The sequence below is a fragment of the Choloepus didactylus genome, chromosome 3, assembly GCF_015220235.1.
Source record: "Choloepus didactylus isolate mChoDid1 chromosome 3, mChoDid1.pri, whole genome shotgun sequence".
NCBI classification, from domain to species: Eukaryota; Metazoa; Chordata; class Mammalia; order Pilosa; family Megalonychidae; genus Choloepus; species Choloepus didactylus.
This window is the reverse complement of record NC_051309.1, coordinates 93,491,447-93,508,058: the sequence shown is the minus strand read 5'-3', so window position 1 is coordinate 93,508,058 and position 16,612 is coordinate 93,491,447. Positions and strand designations below refer to the sequence as shown.

The following is a 16,612-nucleotide window of genomic DNA, read 5'->3' as shown; positions in this document are numbered from 1 at the left end:
GTCTAAGCATCTGTTGCTTAATACAAGTTCCTGAAGATGTTCTCTGATGTTTTCTCTAGGAGTTTTATAGTTATAGTTCTTATATATAGTTGTTGATCCATTTTGAGTTAACTTTTATATATGGTCCTGGGTTACAGCAATAGCATTCCTCTCTTGGAATTTGGGGGCAGACACCAGGGGCATTGCTGAATCTATTCCGACTTCACTGAGCCACCACTCCACCATTATGGAGCCCAAGGTGCAATCCAATTACAATTTTCCTTTACCTCTTGAAATACAAAGGGGCAACACAAAACAGGAGGGGCTTTGACAGGAGGGTTTAGAGATGTTTGCATTGTTCTTCAGAACAGATATGACTTGTGGAAAGGGTATAATGACCTTGGCTTACTTTATTTGTAACAATGGTCATATCTATTAGTCTTAGTTGATGCGTAAAGAAGGAAAATAGTTGCATACACTAATGTACCAGGAGTCGTGGGCTCAATTTTTAGATTTTCCTCTAATAGCCTCCTACCTTCCATTCATCTGCTCCTTTCAGTTCAGTCCCTCTCTCTCTCTTCTGATTGTCTAGCTCCACTCTAAAGGCTTGCTTTTCACTTTGAAACTTTTAAAGCCCTGGCGTGAGGGTTTAATCTCCTTAGTGGACTTCAGTTGTAGGTACCATTTCTGCCTTCACTGAATCAACTCTCTGTCAAATCACCTTCTTCCAAGTGCAGAAGCAGACACCCTTTCTCTTATTGTTTAAGTGATTGCTCACCACATGGCTATTTCCTGTTGGAATTTAGTTTCCTGCTCTCACCAAGTTTGTAAAGCAGGTAAGACAAGTATTCTCTGAACCCAACAAATGACCAAACCTTTCCAGGGCTGGGTTACCTGCACTACTTCCTTTCCCAGGTACTCTGTTGATCACTTAGGTGTCCTCCAGAAGAGTGACTACCTAAATCCTAGCAGTGCAGTTCAAAAACATTGAAGTTACTTTGCACAAGTGGTAGAAATTTCCTCCAAAGTAATAGTAGGGTTATTTCCTAATGGTGGTCTCCTTTCATTATGGAATCACATGACAAATATATACATACATATATATATATATATATATATATATATATATATATATATATATATATATATATTTTTATTTATTTATTTATTTTTGCCACCTCATGACCCTTTTAGTGTTTGAAAGAAATTTCTCAGTTTTATTAACCAAGTCTTTAAAAAACAAGTCAGAAAATTGGAAGCAGAAGCAGAGGAGAATTTTTGATACTTATCTTGTTATTTTTTTGGGTTAGATGCAACAGATATTATTACTAATAACCACCACAATAGCTAACATTTATTCAACACTTAAAATGCTCCAGGCATAGCAGCTAGACATGATCAGATCAGAAAGCTGGAAGTGGTACCAGCTGCTTGGGGTGGATCCCTGGCTTTCCTATGAAATGCTTAAACTCAACAGCACCCTTTAATTAGATTAATTTTAGCTAGCAGTGGAAGGTGGCCCCATTCTAGCCATAATAATGCTTTAACCTCTGGTTGAAGATGTATATGGAAGGGATGAATGGCCACTTTCATATTCTTGTAAAATATCTGACTTGTCCTAGCTGCATCCCTTTTTGAGGGGAGTTGGTTGATGTGGTCAAGGATCTGATGTATTCTTTTAGGGAGGCCATTATACAGTAGCTTAAAATCCGAGGTCTAGATGGTGAATGCTAGGAAATATTTTTTGTATTCAGGGTCATGAATGTCTGAATCATGTAACTGCTTCAAAATGAATGTGTTGTTCAGCCATGTAAATTAGGATATGATCCTTTTCAGGATGGAAATTATTCTTTCAGAATGTCAGCTAACATATTTACTGTGCACCTGTATCAGCACTTTTTAAGGCACATTAATTAAAGTTTTAGGAAGGTGAGTAGTAGTGACCAGGATGTGCTATTTAGTTTCAGTAGCAAGAATAATATTTGATGCAAGTGTAGCTCATGAACTTCTGTTATTTTATTTAATCTTAATATATAGTATGGACTCTGGAGTCTGACTCCTGTCATCTTGTCTTGTCATTATTTGCTAGCTTAATCTCACTAAGCCTCTTTACTCATGGGTAAAATGAAAGCATAATAGATCCTGCAAGATTGGGTTGTTGGGGGATCTAAATGAGAAGCATAAGGGACTTATCACAGAGCCTTAAGAAGGACTCAATAAATGAAAGTTATTGTTATCACTGAAAATAAATATCAATTATCTGCTCTCATGGCTGCCAAACCTCCTTAATCTCATTTATTACAACTTGTAGTTTTTCTTCATAAAATTCCAGGATTTAAACAAGCTATGAGAATTTATGGTTATAATGTTATTAACCTCCGATCTAATGAGCTGAGGCCAGAAAAGTTTGTTGGGAAAAGGACCGCTATTATATTTTTTACTGCATTATGCTTTTGCTATTTACTGTATTATGCTATTGACTATTAAAAATCGCATACCATCAGTGCAGGGTAAACTGGTCTTTTCAGTTGGTTTTGTTGACAAAGTTCTTTATTTTTCCAGTTTAACCTGGAGGCAGAGCAGACGCTGCTCCAGTCCAAATAGTCAGAGACCCTATTTAACAGGCACCCCCACATTTGTTCCCTTATGCCCTTGTGCTCCATTTTCTGTAGCTATCTCTTGACTGGTAGCTTTGGTATTTGTCAAGCTCCCATATAAAAACCTAAGAACAAGGACTAGAGATTCAGTCACCCCAGCCAACTTGAGGTCATGTTACCATAACCCTATCAGGTCGTTATCAACATCTAGGGAGCTGCTTGGAGCAGCCACAACTTCCTCTATTTTTATTCCTTTCCTTTCATTTCCTTTAACTTGATTATAAAAATAGTAATGCACAGCCATTTCAAAGATACTAGATAGCATAAAAAGTACAAAAAAGAAAAAATCACCCATTCTGCCACACACAGAAGCAATCACTACGAAAATTTTGGAGTCTTCCAATTTAGTCCTTTTTTGTGTGCTTGTTATTTTAACAGTATTGGGAGCATCCCATCTTTACTATTTAATCTTGATTTTTTTTTTGCTTAAACTTGTAACATAAACATGTCTTCTTGTAAAAATGATGTTTACATTTTAAATAGCACCATAATATCTCATTGCATGGTTTTGCCATAATTTACTTAATTGGCTTCTCTTTGGACAGTTACATAGTTCCTACTTTTCTGCTTTTATAAATAGTAATGCTATCATAAATAAGATATTTATAAATATCAATGCTATTATAAATAAGGACATCTGGTCCAAAGAAATAACAAATCTTTGCCAGTACTGCAGCTTATTTTATTAAAACAAGCTTTCTAGTCTTATAGTGACAAAGGCTATTAGTATATTGTCAGAATTTTTCCAGAATGGTTGTACCAATTTCCAGGTCTACCAGGAATATATGAGACTGTCTCTTTCAGTCAACTTTTACCAGCAGGAGATGTTCACCATAAAAATCTTTTTTTCTTATAGATGGGCAAAACATGTCATCTTAATGTACCTTTTTTTATTAGTGACATCGATCACTTTACTATCTTTGTTAGCTGTTTGTCTTTTTTTTTTTGGTGATTTTTCCCCCAAATATTTTGTCCATTTTTCTATGATGTGATAGCATTTTTATTTTTGAGATTTAATTTTTTCTTTTTAATATAAACTTTTTACCTTGTATTCTGAGTAAATAAGTCTAACCCTTAACCATGTGTTCTAAGTAAATAGTCTAACCCTTTCATTCCCACAACTTCCTTTTAAACCTGTTTTGACTTTGTCATGAATTTACCTTAACTCTTTTTGAAACTGCAGGGTCTTTTATGTTCTTCAAGCTTCTAGAAGTTTTCCCTTGTGCTAAATTTCAGAGTTTGGTGAACAACTCCACAGCCAGGCTTAATTACCTTGCCTTTTGGCACTTTGCCTTCAGTCTTTACAGTTCAGCCTGAAGTGCCCAGGCTTTTCAGTTCATCTCCATAAGTAATATCTTTCACTCCTAATTCTATTTGCAGAGAATAGAAATACATGAACTCTTTCCTGTGATATATACAATTGGATCTCAAAATTAACGTGCATGTATATTAAACATATTCAGGTGCTTTTACTTTTGAACATAGAAAATTCAGTTAGACAGGGATTAGTTGGTTTATCTCTGTCTTTGTGACAGACAGTGGTGTTTTGTTACTGAGCTAGGCATTAGTGGTTATCAGTCTTTCAGCATGATTGTGCTATCTACTGCTTTCCACTCTTCCCTCTTCAGTGTGCTCCAGGTAAATGAGAACAGGCTGAGAATTAGACTGTGATTTATATCCCAACTATACAATTTAACTCCTGAATAGCCTTGGGAAAACCGCATAACCCTTCCAGGCCTTTGTTTCCTTATCAGTAAAATGGGGAATGATACTACTTCCAATAGAATGAACTAAGTGGAGACTAAGTGGGAGTTTTGCAATCCCCTCACTAGCTTGGGGCATACATTTGGTCATGCCTTGAAAATCTTTCCAATTAATCCTTTGACTCCTTACATACCAATAAGGGCAATAAGTCCCCTATTCGAAGTCTCCTTTACAAACTGACCAACAACCCAGGGGCTTAGTCATTTTAAAGGCGTCCCAGATAGAGAGAAACTTTGAAAGCCTGATCACTGTGCTGGTAAGCCCTGGTTTCAGCTTCAATTATTTCTCTTGCTACCTTTTGATGATATTCTTGATTTGGTCCCACCCGGTCCAGTCGACCCTCCCGCACTGCCACCATGCCCCTACTGGTCCAGATCCCTGCACAACAGTTAACACGCCCAGAGCATTATGTCATGAAAAGAATTTGTTAATCCAGAAATAAACAATGCATAATTAGTATCCCTCTTAAGACAGGAAGAGGGGTTTACAAAGTGTGCCTGGTAGCCAGCCCTTGCTCCATAAACAAACTTTCTGCTCCCTGTGAGAAGGGGTGTGGCACCTACATTTTTGGAGGTTTATTTTTATGTAACCATAAATTCCTGGTCTGGTTTCACCAAAGGTGCCTGGTTAGAATGCACAGAGAGGGGGCCCCTGGGGTGTTGTGATCAGAGACTGACCTCAACACTGTCTCTACACTCCACTGCAAGCTCTTCACTACATTTCCTTGCAAGATTCCCAGTCTTCAGCAGGAGGCATCTCCTGGCAGAGTACTCTCCAAACAGAAGTGACAGCTCCCTTGAATTAGTCTAGGTACAGAAATAAGTTTCCACATGTTTCATGAGACATAATCATGTGTTTGGCAACACATTATTCTTGCAGGTGTTTAATTATTGGCTTTAGGCACAAATTCTAATAGAAATAGAAAGAAGAAAACCTGTGAGACTGATGCCAAAACTTTCTTGAAATTATCCTTAGTCCTTCTTGGCATTTCCTTAAATGCCCTCCTTTGGTTTTAATATTTCCAACACAAAATGCTTTGCTAATGCTATGAGGTGTGGCTCTGGCTTAGCTGCCTTTGTTTTTTTTCCCCGAGTTAGCCTTTATCTCTACAAAACATTTGCGTCCTGGCTCTTTGAAATCCCTACTGAATTAGGAGAAATTATGTCTTGGCATCCAATCTACGCAGTCTGTTTTCCTGGAACATTGTGTGATGCTGACGACATAGGCCAGTCACTCCACTTGACAATAAGATTGCTTGTCTCAGTTCACTCGAATATTCAGTGGTGAGTAACAACAGAAGTGGAAAGCCTCTTACCACAGTTTGTTGTATGTTTCGTATCCACGAGAATCTTTTTAGAATGCTACTCTTGAATATATTGATCAGATTAGGATGAGTCACTGGGCTGGCCGATAGCTGTTGGAATGATTCTCTGTGTGTGACTTTGTTGTGTTATTACAAATTGTGGAAGGATAGACTTGCCCAGCCATCGGTTGCAGAGGTTCGTTTGTAATGCTGCCTTAAGGAGATGAGGAGATGAGTGCAAATTGTTCCAGAAGCTCAGCTTGCTCTGCCAATGGATCAGAAGAGGAGTTGCAAGTGGAGCTGGAGGCATTTGGGAACCTGGAACTTGTCTTCTCAGTGGTATCAGCCGTGATGATGGGCCTGATCATGTTCTCTTTGGGATGCTCCGTGGACATCCGGAAGCTATGGTTGCACATCAGGAGACCCTGGGGCATCGCTGTGGGACTGATCTGCCAGTTTGGGCTTATGCCTTTGATAGCCTATCTCCTGACCATCAGTTTCTCTCTGAAACCAGTCCAAGCTATTGCTGTTCTCATCATGGGGTGCTGCCCAGGGGGAACCATCTCTAACATTTTTACCTTCTGGGTTGATGGAGATATGGATCTCAGGTAAGTGATATTAGGGAGGCTCAGCAGTTTTCCCCTAATATCAGTTTCTCCAGGGGGGGAAACTGAGCCATCCAATGGGATTCCCCACTCTTGTATTAAAAATTCTACCCGTCTTATAGTAGAGGTCCCAGTAGGAAGTATTTTATGGAGACTTGTTCAGCCATGGAAGGACCTCTCTTTCTGAGTTCGAACTTTTCTTTGCTGTGATCATCTTCTGCTTTATTGACAACTATTCTTCTGTTTTGTGGGAGTCAGTTTGTATGTAATAGTGGAGGTTGGTTTCTACCTCACCCAACTGCCCTTCCTAAGCATGAACTCATCTCATCCTCACTGACCTCTTTAGCAACAATCCTGGCTTCACAATTTCCCATCAAGTAGGCTGAGAGTCCCAAGAGGCTAAGGACAGTGGTTTTGTAGCTGTTGTGGGGGTAGGGGTGGCATAACATGTCACCAACCATTGCTTGGGTACCTCTTTATGAAATAAGTATTTTGGGGGGGACTGAAAAAGGGAGTTTTAGGAATATCTGCTTTAAGTTCTGATGCTGGCTTATTGGTTTGAGTTGTGGAGAAACATGAAGCCTCCCAAGATGAAAAGTTTTCTTCTTATTGCTTTACATATGCTTAAATTTACCACCAGAATCTCATTCCTTTCATTTAAGCGAGGACCTTATTCCCAATTATGGTGTGAATAAATACTCTCGTAAGACATTAAGCTTTATCATTTATTTATATCTCAATGGAGATGAATTAATCACATATTTTTTGGAGTATATGTTTTGATGGGGAAAGAAGAGAGGGTATAGGGAGAAAGAATAGAGGGGTCACACCACTGGGAAGATAAAAAGGCTGAAAACAGTGGCCTTACAAATTGTTTCACCTCTTACCCAGGGAAAGAATCACATATAAATTGAAATCTTTGTAAAATGTGTGTGTGTCATTTAGTTGAGATTTATTATACAATGAATGAATGAATCAGAGAGTTTGACTGTACTGGGAGTTCACAGGCCTGAGAGTCAGCTGCAGTAGTAGGTTTTTAATTTCCTGCATGTGCCAAGTGCTTAGGGTATGGAAAATATTTTACCTATAACATTTTGAATGGGTTCATACCATACAGACTAAAAGCTGACTTTCATATAGCAATGTCTTTTAGTTATCACTTAACAAGATTAGAAAAAAATCACTAGAAGAGTTTGGGATCTTAGTATTAAGCCATTGAACTAATATTATATATGCATTGCTAATTCAAATTCAGCAAAGTTTCTCATTAACTTAATAATTGGGATATAATATTCTTTATATAAAGTTTTACATATACTACTTGACCATACCTATATCAGTAATAGATTCCAGGACCAGAAAGTTTTCAAAAGAGGAAGGAAACTAATTTTTAAGCACCTTGATGGGCATGGGATAGATGTTTTCACATATTTTCTCTTTATTGGCTTTTATAATAACCTTGTAAGTGACCTTTTATTATTCTGAATTTTACAGCTGAGAAAATTGTGAGTCACATATGTTAAGTAGCTTGCCAAATGCTACAAATGAGTATGGCAGAACTCAGATTTGAATTCACCATCTGTTTTCTATCAGTTTACAATTTAGGCACTTTTTTGCATGCCATTTAGCAACACAACTAGATCTTCTGTTCTGAGTAGGAGCATAAATCTTTAAACAATGTTCTCAAACACTAGTGTTCTGGGAAAAAGAACATTTATTACCTTCTCTTATTAGCCAAACTTGTAATAAAAACACCAATGAATAGGAGATCTGTAAAATGATAAAGCTCATTATAACTTCCTTTGATAGCACTATCCTTAATTAGCTTTTAACTTTGGTTAAATTATTCAACTTATCTAAGCCTCATTTCCTCATTTGTAAAATGGGGACTTGTAAAATGTTCCCCTTTAAGGAGGAAAAGTGTATATATATATCTTGCAGGATGCCAGGCATATATTAGGTATGCAATAAATGTTAGCAATTTTTCCCCATTTCTTCCTAAATTTTGATTTTGAGTCTCACAAGCAAAATAAAGCAAACCGGCAAAAAATAAACTGTAGGAAATGAAAATTTTAAATTTAGATTTTCAAAAGCTTTTGGATTACAGGAGTTATAAATCCCAATTCTCAGTAAAAATTGCAAATAGAAGAAATTTCAGTTTTGGTGAATGAAACAATAACAAGTTCATTAAATTTCTTCCCAATTGATTGCCAACAAAAATTCCTTTTCAGCAAAACTCTGTAGATAGTCACTGACAGGAATTCTATCTGTTTTTAATGCTAGGTAAAGCCCAAGAGTATTTAGTGCAACATCCTCAGTTTCACAAATGAGGTGTTTGAGTTTTGGGTCTCTGCTGATGATCCCAAACATGTTTCTCATGCCTTAATTCCATGTTCCATTCAGTCTGCTTGCGGTTCTTCATGTGGTCACTGGGAATAGGCATTTCAGAATCGGTTTCTGCATTCAGAGTATCTGATGATGACACCAATCATTCCCTCTGTCTCACGGCTCACCCTCTTCTAACCACCTGTGACTCCCCTCATTTCCTCACCTCATTCACTCAGTTCATGGTCAAGGCCCATCTTCCTGCTATGATGCTCACAGCTGTTGCTTCCTAGTAACCTCAGGCCAGGCCCTCCTGATTTCCTTCTTGGCATTGCAGCATCTTCACAACCATTCTCTCCATCTTCTGTCTTGGCATCATGGTTTTGTAGTAAGTGGATATGCAGTCTCTGGGGTCAGATGGCCTATGTTCAAATTCTGGCCTTGGGCCTCTTTTCTGTAAATGAAAATCATAATACTTCCCTCAGAATTTTATGGGGAGAAAATGACTGTGTTATACATATAAAGGCTTCTCAACTCCTACTAAGGTGGGTAGAAACCACTAACCTACTTCTCCAGGTTTATTTCCCTTCAACCTTTTAAGCACACCTGGTCTACAGTCAAAATGATCACTCACTGTTATCTAACCATATTCAACATTTTTTTACCTGTCTTTTGCCCATGCTGTTCCCAAAACCTGGAATGCCAACCAGCCAGCATTATTCTATCCCCTCCAGTCATAACTATAACTGTTTAGGAAGCAGTTAGCCAATAAGTATGAAGGACCTTAAAAATTATCCTGTCCCTGGGCTGAGCTGGACTGATCTTGGCTGGGCTCTCTCACGTGTTTGGGGATTGGCTAAATGTAGGCTGGTCTTGGAAGGCCTCAGCTGGGTTAAGTGGGCTCTCCTCCACAGAGTCTCTCATTCTTCAGCAAGCTAGCCTGCCCCTAATCACATGGTAGTAGCAAGGTTCTGAGAAAGGGAAAGCACTCATGATCTCTTAAGGCCTGGGCTTGAAACCAGCTCATTATCACTTCTACCACATTGCACTGGCCAACACAAATTGCAAGGCCAGCCCAAGTTCAGTGAGTGGGGAAATAGATTCTTCTTCTTGATGGAACAAGCTACAAAGTCACACTGCTGAGAGCATGGAAAAGGGAAGGGTGAAGACTTGGGGATACTTTTTGCAATCTACCATCCTAGAGATGGGATGAATTCTTACCTTTGAGTGTAGGACAGGAAGACTAAATTCTTGCAGGACAGTGTAGTAGTTAAGTGCACAACTCTGGAGACAGCAAATAGATCCACCACTTACTGACTGGGTGAGCTCCCAGATTATTATAAACTCCCCCATACCTCAGTTTCCTCACTTTTAAAATAAGGAGAAAAATATCTACACCATGGAGTTGTTGTGAGGATTGAATGAGTTAATATACATAAAGTGCTTAGAATTGCACCTGGCACAAAATGCTGTATGAGTTATTATTAAGGAGGACAGACAAAGGAGTACTGAGTCAGGGATCTATGGTTTAGTCTCTACATGGCTTTGAGCAATTTAATTTACCCCTGTGGACCTCAGTCACCTCATTTGTAATATCAATTGGTTGGACTCTCTGAGGTCCTTTTAAGTTTTAAATATTTTGTGACTGTAAGAAAAGAAAAGCAAGTCATAAATTCCAAGTGTTCCCCAATCCCCATCCCAGTATTTAATGGTTCTCCTGAAAGTATTGGTCAGAGATGCCTCTCCTCTCAGTCCTCATGGAACCAAATGTATAACTCTGTCTTATCATCCACTGCAGGGCATTGCAATAACCTGGCTGCTTCTGTGTCTGGCCCACTAGGTCTGCAAGCTCCCTGAGGGGCTTGTTCATTTTTGTGTGTCCAGTGCCAGCCTGGTGGTGGTAGACATTTGGTAGATATTAAATGAAATACTGAATGAAGATTTCTGATTGCTTGTGCATGTTACAAAAACTACTCATGAAATGCAATCAATTTTTTTTCATTCATTCATTCATTCATTCATTCATTCATTCATTCAACAAATATACATACAAATGTGTATACAGGGAATGTGCACAGTACAATGGGGAGGGAGGCCAGTGAATAAGACACAGCCCTAACCTGCAAGGGGTTTACAGGCTATTAGGGATGAGAAACATGATAGACTGGAGTTTTGTTCAACAAATTAGACACTCCCCTCCCCCTCTCTCCTGGGGTGGTATACTGCCCTGCCCCACTGACACTGGGCTTGGCTGTGTGACTTGCTTTAGACGATGGAATGAACAGATGCGATGCCAGTCAAGGCTTTGAATGTGCCCGCCTGCCCTGTGCTGTCCCGTGGTCTGCCCCGAGAAGAGAATGCTCAGGAGGCCACTGGTTCACGGAGAATGAGGGGGTATGTGGAGCAGACCCAGACCCAGCCATACTCAGCTGAGGCCAACCATATCCCAGATGACCCACTGACCCATGAGCCAGAAAAATCCGTGTTTAAGCCGCCGAGCTTGGGTGGGCACAAAACTTTTGTTACCCGGCATTATTGCGGCACTTGCTGACTAAATGGGCTAAGGAATGAAGCAAATGACCAGGCCGGGCAGACCAAAATCGTTTTTGCTCTGCAATCTTGGATTGCACCTAAGATGAAATGCAATCAATTTAATAGTACAACTAACTCAGGACATCTCCCACTGTCTTCAGTCTGACAAGTTTTGATATATGAGTTTCATCCTTCCCTGAGGATGTATTTGGAAAGGATTTTTCCCTCTGGTGCTGTTGGAACCTGTGAATTTCAGTGGTCAAATTTTGCCTTGAAAGAAGTTCTTGGTCCTTCAGCAGAGACCCTGGAAATAGGACTTCAGGCTCTTCAGGTTTGTCTGACATGGCCTGGTGAACTGAAGTCCATCTGTGCTTCAGGCTTTGGAGACAGTGCTTAAATTGAGTCCTGTCTTCTCCATTTACTCATCATGTGACTTTATATAGGTTTCTATAACACTCTGAACTTTAGTTTCCTCCTCTGTAAAAGAGAAACACAGGGTACAACACTTAGCACACCGTGTTCAATATATGCTAGTTTTGTTATTGGGAGGCAGCAGACAGGGATAGCATTGATGTTTGGGGATTGAAAACCTGGCCTGGAATTCTTTTCTGTGGTCAAGTCTGTTAACCTGATCTGTAAGTCCATCTAGCAAGCCAGATAATGTTTGATTTCTTTCAGTGGGAAGCAAATGTCTCCTTTCATGGTTTTGAACATCAGAGTTCCTGATTGTGTTGGTTTGGAATTAAAACATTTGAGTAATTTAATTCTGATTATAAAATGTTATACTTACTGACACTACATTTTGATGTGATATATTTACATGCAATTTCCCTATTTTAAGAAAGTTTCAGGATTTGCCTATTTGTTCAGAGTTGCTGAATCTGTCTCATTAGTCTCTGTAATAGTTTGGGGATGATGCCATACTTCTTAGTGCAAGTGGAATTTTGTTTTATTGAAGTCAAATTTTACCAGCAATTTTCCTATATTTGAACAGCTAAAGGACCCAGGTAGCCACACCTCTGCGCATGCTACATTGGAATTCATGGCAGTAAAATAAAGGTGTGACTTCCCAGTGCATTCACTCAAGTTCACTGGGTGCTTTTCCAGCTCCTTTGGTATTTATAACAGCTGGCAGAACACCAGGATCGTCTATCACCATCCACGACAATTTATTGTGAGTGTCCCAGGCTTGACTAGTGTATAAAAGATGGAAATAGTAACCTCTCTCGTCAAAGACACAGAATCAGTCTGACATGAATCTCACACTTTGCTTCCCACCATCATGAATCTCACCTTTCTACTGCTTGAGCCATACAAGGGGGAATGCTGTGCTAGTTCCCCTGAAGTTCAAGATTAAAGTGATGTAATATGGAATTCCTTTCTGGAGGAGGTAATATGGGGAGCCAAGGAATGTAGCATTATCATAGGCCAAGAATTTGGAGAAGCTTCCCAGACACTTATTTTATGGACACAGAGGTTTTAGAGCTGTGGTCAACTGCTTTTCTTCCTTTAATCTGCCCCTCTAGTTAGGTATAAGTCTGTGTTCAAAGTAAACATTCTTAATAAGGTAAAATAATTTAAAATATCATATGGAATAAAAAATGACCAAGAATTGCTAAGAAAAATTTGCAAAGGGGAACTTATGTGAATGCCCTACCACACACAAAAACTTGCTATGAAAACACCATAATTAAAAGAATCTGCTGTTTGCTTAGGAAGAAAGAAAATTATTGATCAATAGGATAGTAGAGTGTTTCCAGAAAACATTTTGAATATCTTTGGAAATCTAATGTATGCTAAAGTTAACTGCAATTTACTGGAAAATGATGTTTTATTTAGAAAATAGTATTGACACAGTTGCCTCTCAATATGGAAGAAAATAAATTAGTCTCATACCTTATATAATATAAAATATAAATTTTAGGTGAGTTGAAAATATCAATGTAAAGTGTTCACCTATAAAAATGTGAAAAATGGGGGGCTAATATTTGAATACCCTTAGGGTGGAAGAAGATTGTCAGCAAGAGAAAAAACTCAGAAACCGTAACATTTTTTTGACAGATTTGACCACCTAAATGTTAAATTTTATTATTGCAAAAGTCAGAAGTGAAGTCAAAGATATATAATACATTTTGCAAAAATATTCTCATTATACATGATGATACATACTCTGATTTAAAAAGAGCTACTACAAATTGAGAAGAAGGAGCCAGACAACCAAGGGTGTTTAGAGAGGACGTGCAAGAGACCAATAAATATGAGAAAAGTCCAGTCTCATGAATAGTCAGGAGAATAACTAAATAACAATGTTTTTCAGTGTTCTGAAGATGATTAAAAGGGATTGATCACATCCAATGTAGGCAAGAGAGTGAACACTACAACAATCATTTTGGAAAGTAATCTGGCACCATAAAAAACAGATTTTGACATAGAAGTCCATTTTGGTGAATCTACTCTACAGAAATAAAAGAATCATTTGAAGTGAAATATGTACAAGGATGTTTATTATAACATTGATTATAATGGCAAAAGACTAAATGTAACTTATCCATCATTGAAATGGTTGAAATAAATTGTGGTATATTTCAATTATGGCATACTCTGCAGTTCTTTAAAGAATGCTTAAACTATACCTATTGACTAGAAAGGATGTCTATGATATGTTAATTGGGGGAAAAAAGTAACCAAGTTGCAGATTAAGATATATTGTATGATTCCTTTAAAAAGAAAAAAAAAATTAAATGGAAAAAACCCTATTCATTGAAAAAGCAGGCATGAATTAGAAGGATTGTTTAAAAGGAAAAATAAAAGAGGAAAAGGGATTTATACAAACACTTGTGAATTATTGAAGTCCAGATTTCTGAAAAGGACACCAGTCAGCTAAGCATTTGATCCTTAAAATTTTACTTACATTTGTACTTGGAAAGAGCAGGATTTTAATTATGTTTTTATAGAAAAGTTTCTGTTTTTCTGGATCACTATTGGGGGTATTTAACCATTTGAGTTAGGCATAAAAGGGCCATTTCACCAACATTTTACCAAGGTGCACTTGCCGAGGCATGTCAGGAAGGTAGAGAGTCTTTACACAGTAGCAGTGTATGGGCATATTTGTGTTTTGAGTCATACATCTATTCCATATGTATTTAATGCTCTCCCGTGTACTGCAGCATGAGACTGTGCTAGGACCTACAGAAGCAAAGACAAATCCTGCAGGGAGCTCACAGTCTACCACAGACAGGCAAGTCAACAAGCATTTGTGTAGGGTAGAGTACAATACATGAGGTAACGCCAATAAAAGTGTGTGCCAGAGGACAGTGGGAGCACGGAGAGTGAACAATGGGATGGCAGAGAGGCGTTGAGGGAGGAGCAGCCCAAGAGCAGATGAGGTTGGACAGGAAATGCTTTAGAAACCCCCAACCCAGTGCACGTATGATACTAGCTTTAGTGCAAAGCTCTTCAAGGTAAAATATGATAATGGAAACCTAAACCAAGCAGATCTGTAGCAATGCTGTATAGTTCCCCACAAAGACAGAAGAAACATTTATTTACTTTTATTGTGGAAAATTTCAAATGTATACAGAAAAGTAGAGCAAGTAGTATCATGAACTCCCTGGTACACATCAGCCAGCTTCAACAATTATCAACACCTGGCCCATCTGGTGTTATCTCTACCTTTCCTACTCACCCCATGGATTATTTTGAGTTCTTTCTGTAAACATTTCAGTATGTGTCTATGAGAGATTGCAAAATATGGCCACAAATGCCCCCCCCCCACCGGTACGCACTTCACTTGGCAGTGTGATAAGGCTGCTCGGCCCCTCCACAGGTGGGACTCATTTCCCCAGCCCTTGAGTCTGGGCTGCCCTCCTGCCTTACTTTGACCAATAGAATGTGGCAGAAGTGACCCTTGGCGACTCCAAACCGAGACCTTAAGAGGCCTCACTGCCTGGAGACGTCCACGTAAGGGGGTGGGTCTCTCCCCTGGAGGATGAGAGGGCATGTGGAGGAGAGCGAGGCCACCCAGCTACCAGCTGGCACCAGCTGACCTGGGAGTGGGGCCTTCTGGAACTTTCCAGCTCGGGAGATTCTCCAGCAGAGGAACTGTCCGGCCAAACGGCAAATTTAGGAATTCTAAACTGTAACAACAGTAAGCTACAATGTTTTGGGGTGGGTTTGTAGACAACAATAATTAAGTGACCTTGTGTCCCTGAAAGATAAAGACTTTAAAAAATGATATGTTTTTTTTTTATTTTGAAATAAATTCAAAGTTATAGGACAGTTGCAAAAACAATACCAACCCCATACAAAGAATTCCATCATACCCTGACCCCCCTCCCCCGATAGCTCAATCAACCAACCTTAACATGCTGTCACATCACTATTTCTTTCCCTCCCTCCCTCCCTATCATCCATCATCTATTTCTGTCTTCGGAACATATGAGAGTTAGCTGCACACATCCTTGAACATACACTATAATTCATGTATACACTTCCCATGAACAAGAACATTCTTTTATGAATCCCATTAAGAGCAGCTACGAAGTACAAGAGATTCAATAATGATACAAAGCTTACATTCTATATTTCCTTTACCTTATGCCCTGTGTCCATTTGAGCCTCCTGTCCTCCATCCTCCAATCCCATCCAGGATCATCCTTGGCATTCAATTGTCATCTATTTAGACTGTCTTTTTTTTATTTTTTATTTTTTTTCAGTTGTGGAGACATATATACAGCCTAAATCTTCCCATTCCACCCCGTCTAGCCTTCCATTAGTGGGATTAATCACATTTAGAATGTTGTAATGCTCTTTCCCACCATCCATTACTAGAAATTTCCCTTCACCTCAAACAGCAACTCCACCCTCATTTCTTAACTCCCTATTGCCCCTTCCCCCATTTCTCTTAACCCAAACTCTACATTTCATCTCTATGGTTATATTCTCTGATAATTTCTTTGTGTTTGCTGTGGGGGTTAAAAGTAACCTCTTAAATCCATATCAATATTGTTTTTCTTTGATACCATCTTCACTTCAATAGGACACATAAACTATGTTCCTATACTCCTCCATTCCCCCACCTTTATATAGTTGTCTAAAATGACATATTTTACATTCAGTTCAAAAACCACTGATTTGTCATTAGAGTTTGTGGAATTTATATCATGTAGGAAGTAAATAGTGGAGTTACAGTTCAAAAATTATTGACTTCTATTTGTATTCCATTGTGGTTGGAGAATGTGCTTTGAGTATATTCAATTGTTTTTTTTTCTTTTTTTTTTTTTCTTTTTTTTTTTTTTTTTTAATTTCTTAAGGCTTGTTTTATGTCCCAGCTTATGGTCCCTTCTGGAGAAAGATCCGTGATCACTAGAGAAAAATGAGTGTCCTGGTGATTTGGGATGTAAGGTACTATATATTTCTGTTAAAATTCTCTATATCTCTTTCTCCTT

At 38.7% G+C, this 16,612-nt stretch overlaps 1 protein-coding gene across 1 annotated transcript in view; it reads left to right on the top strand.

Moving 5' to 3' along the window:
- The first annotated feature begins 5,687 nt into the window (after window positions 1-5,687).
- Window positions 5,688-16,612, top strand: part of SLC10A6 (solute carrier family 10 member 6) — a 32,786-nt gene continuing 21,861 nt past the window's right edge. Inside the window, exon 1 of the mRNA XM_037830205.1 lies at window positions 5,688-6,311. Coding sequence (XP_037686133.1) covers window positions 5,935-6,311 — 377 coding nt within the window. The 5' untranslated portion in view covers window positions 5,688-5,934. The remainder of the gene's footprint in view (window positions 6,312-16,612) is intronic.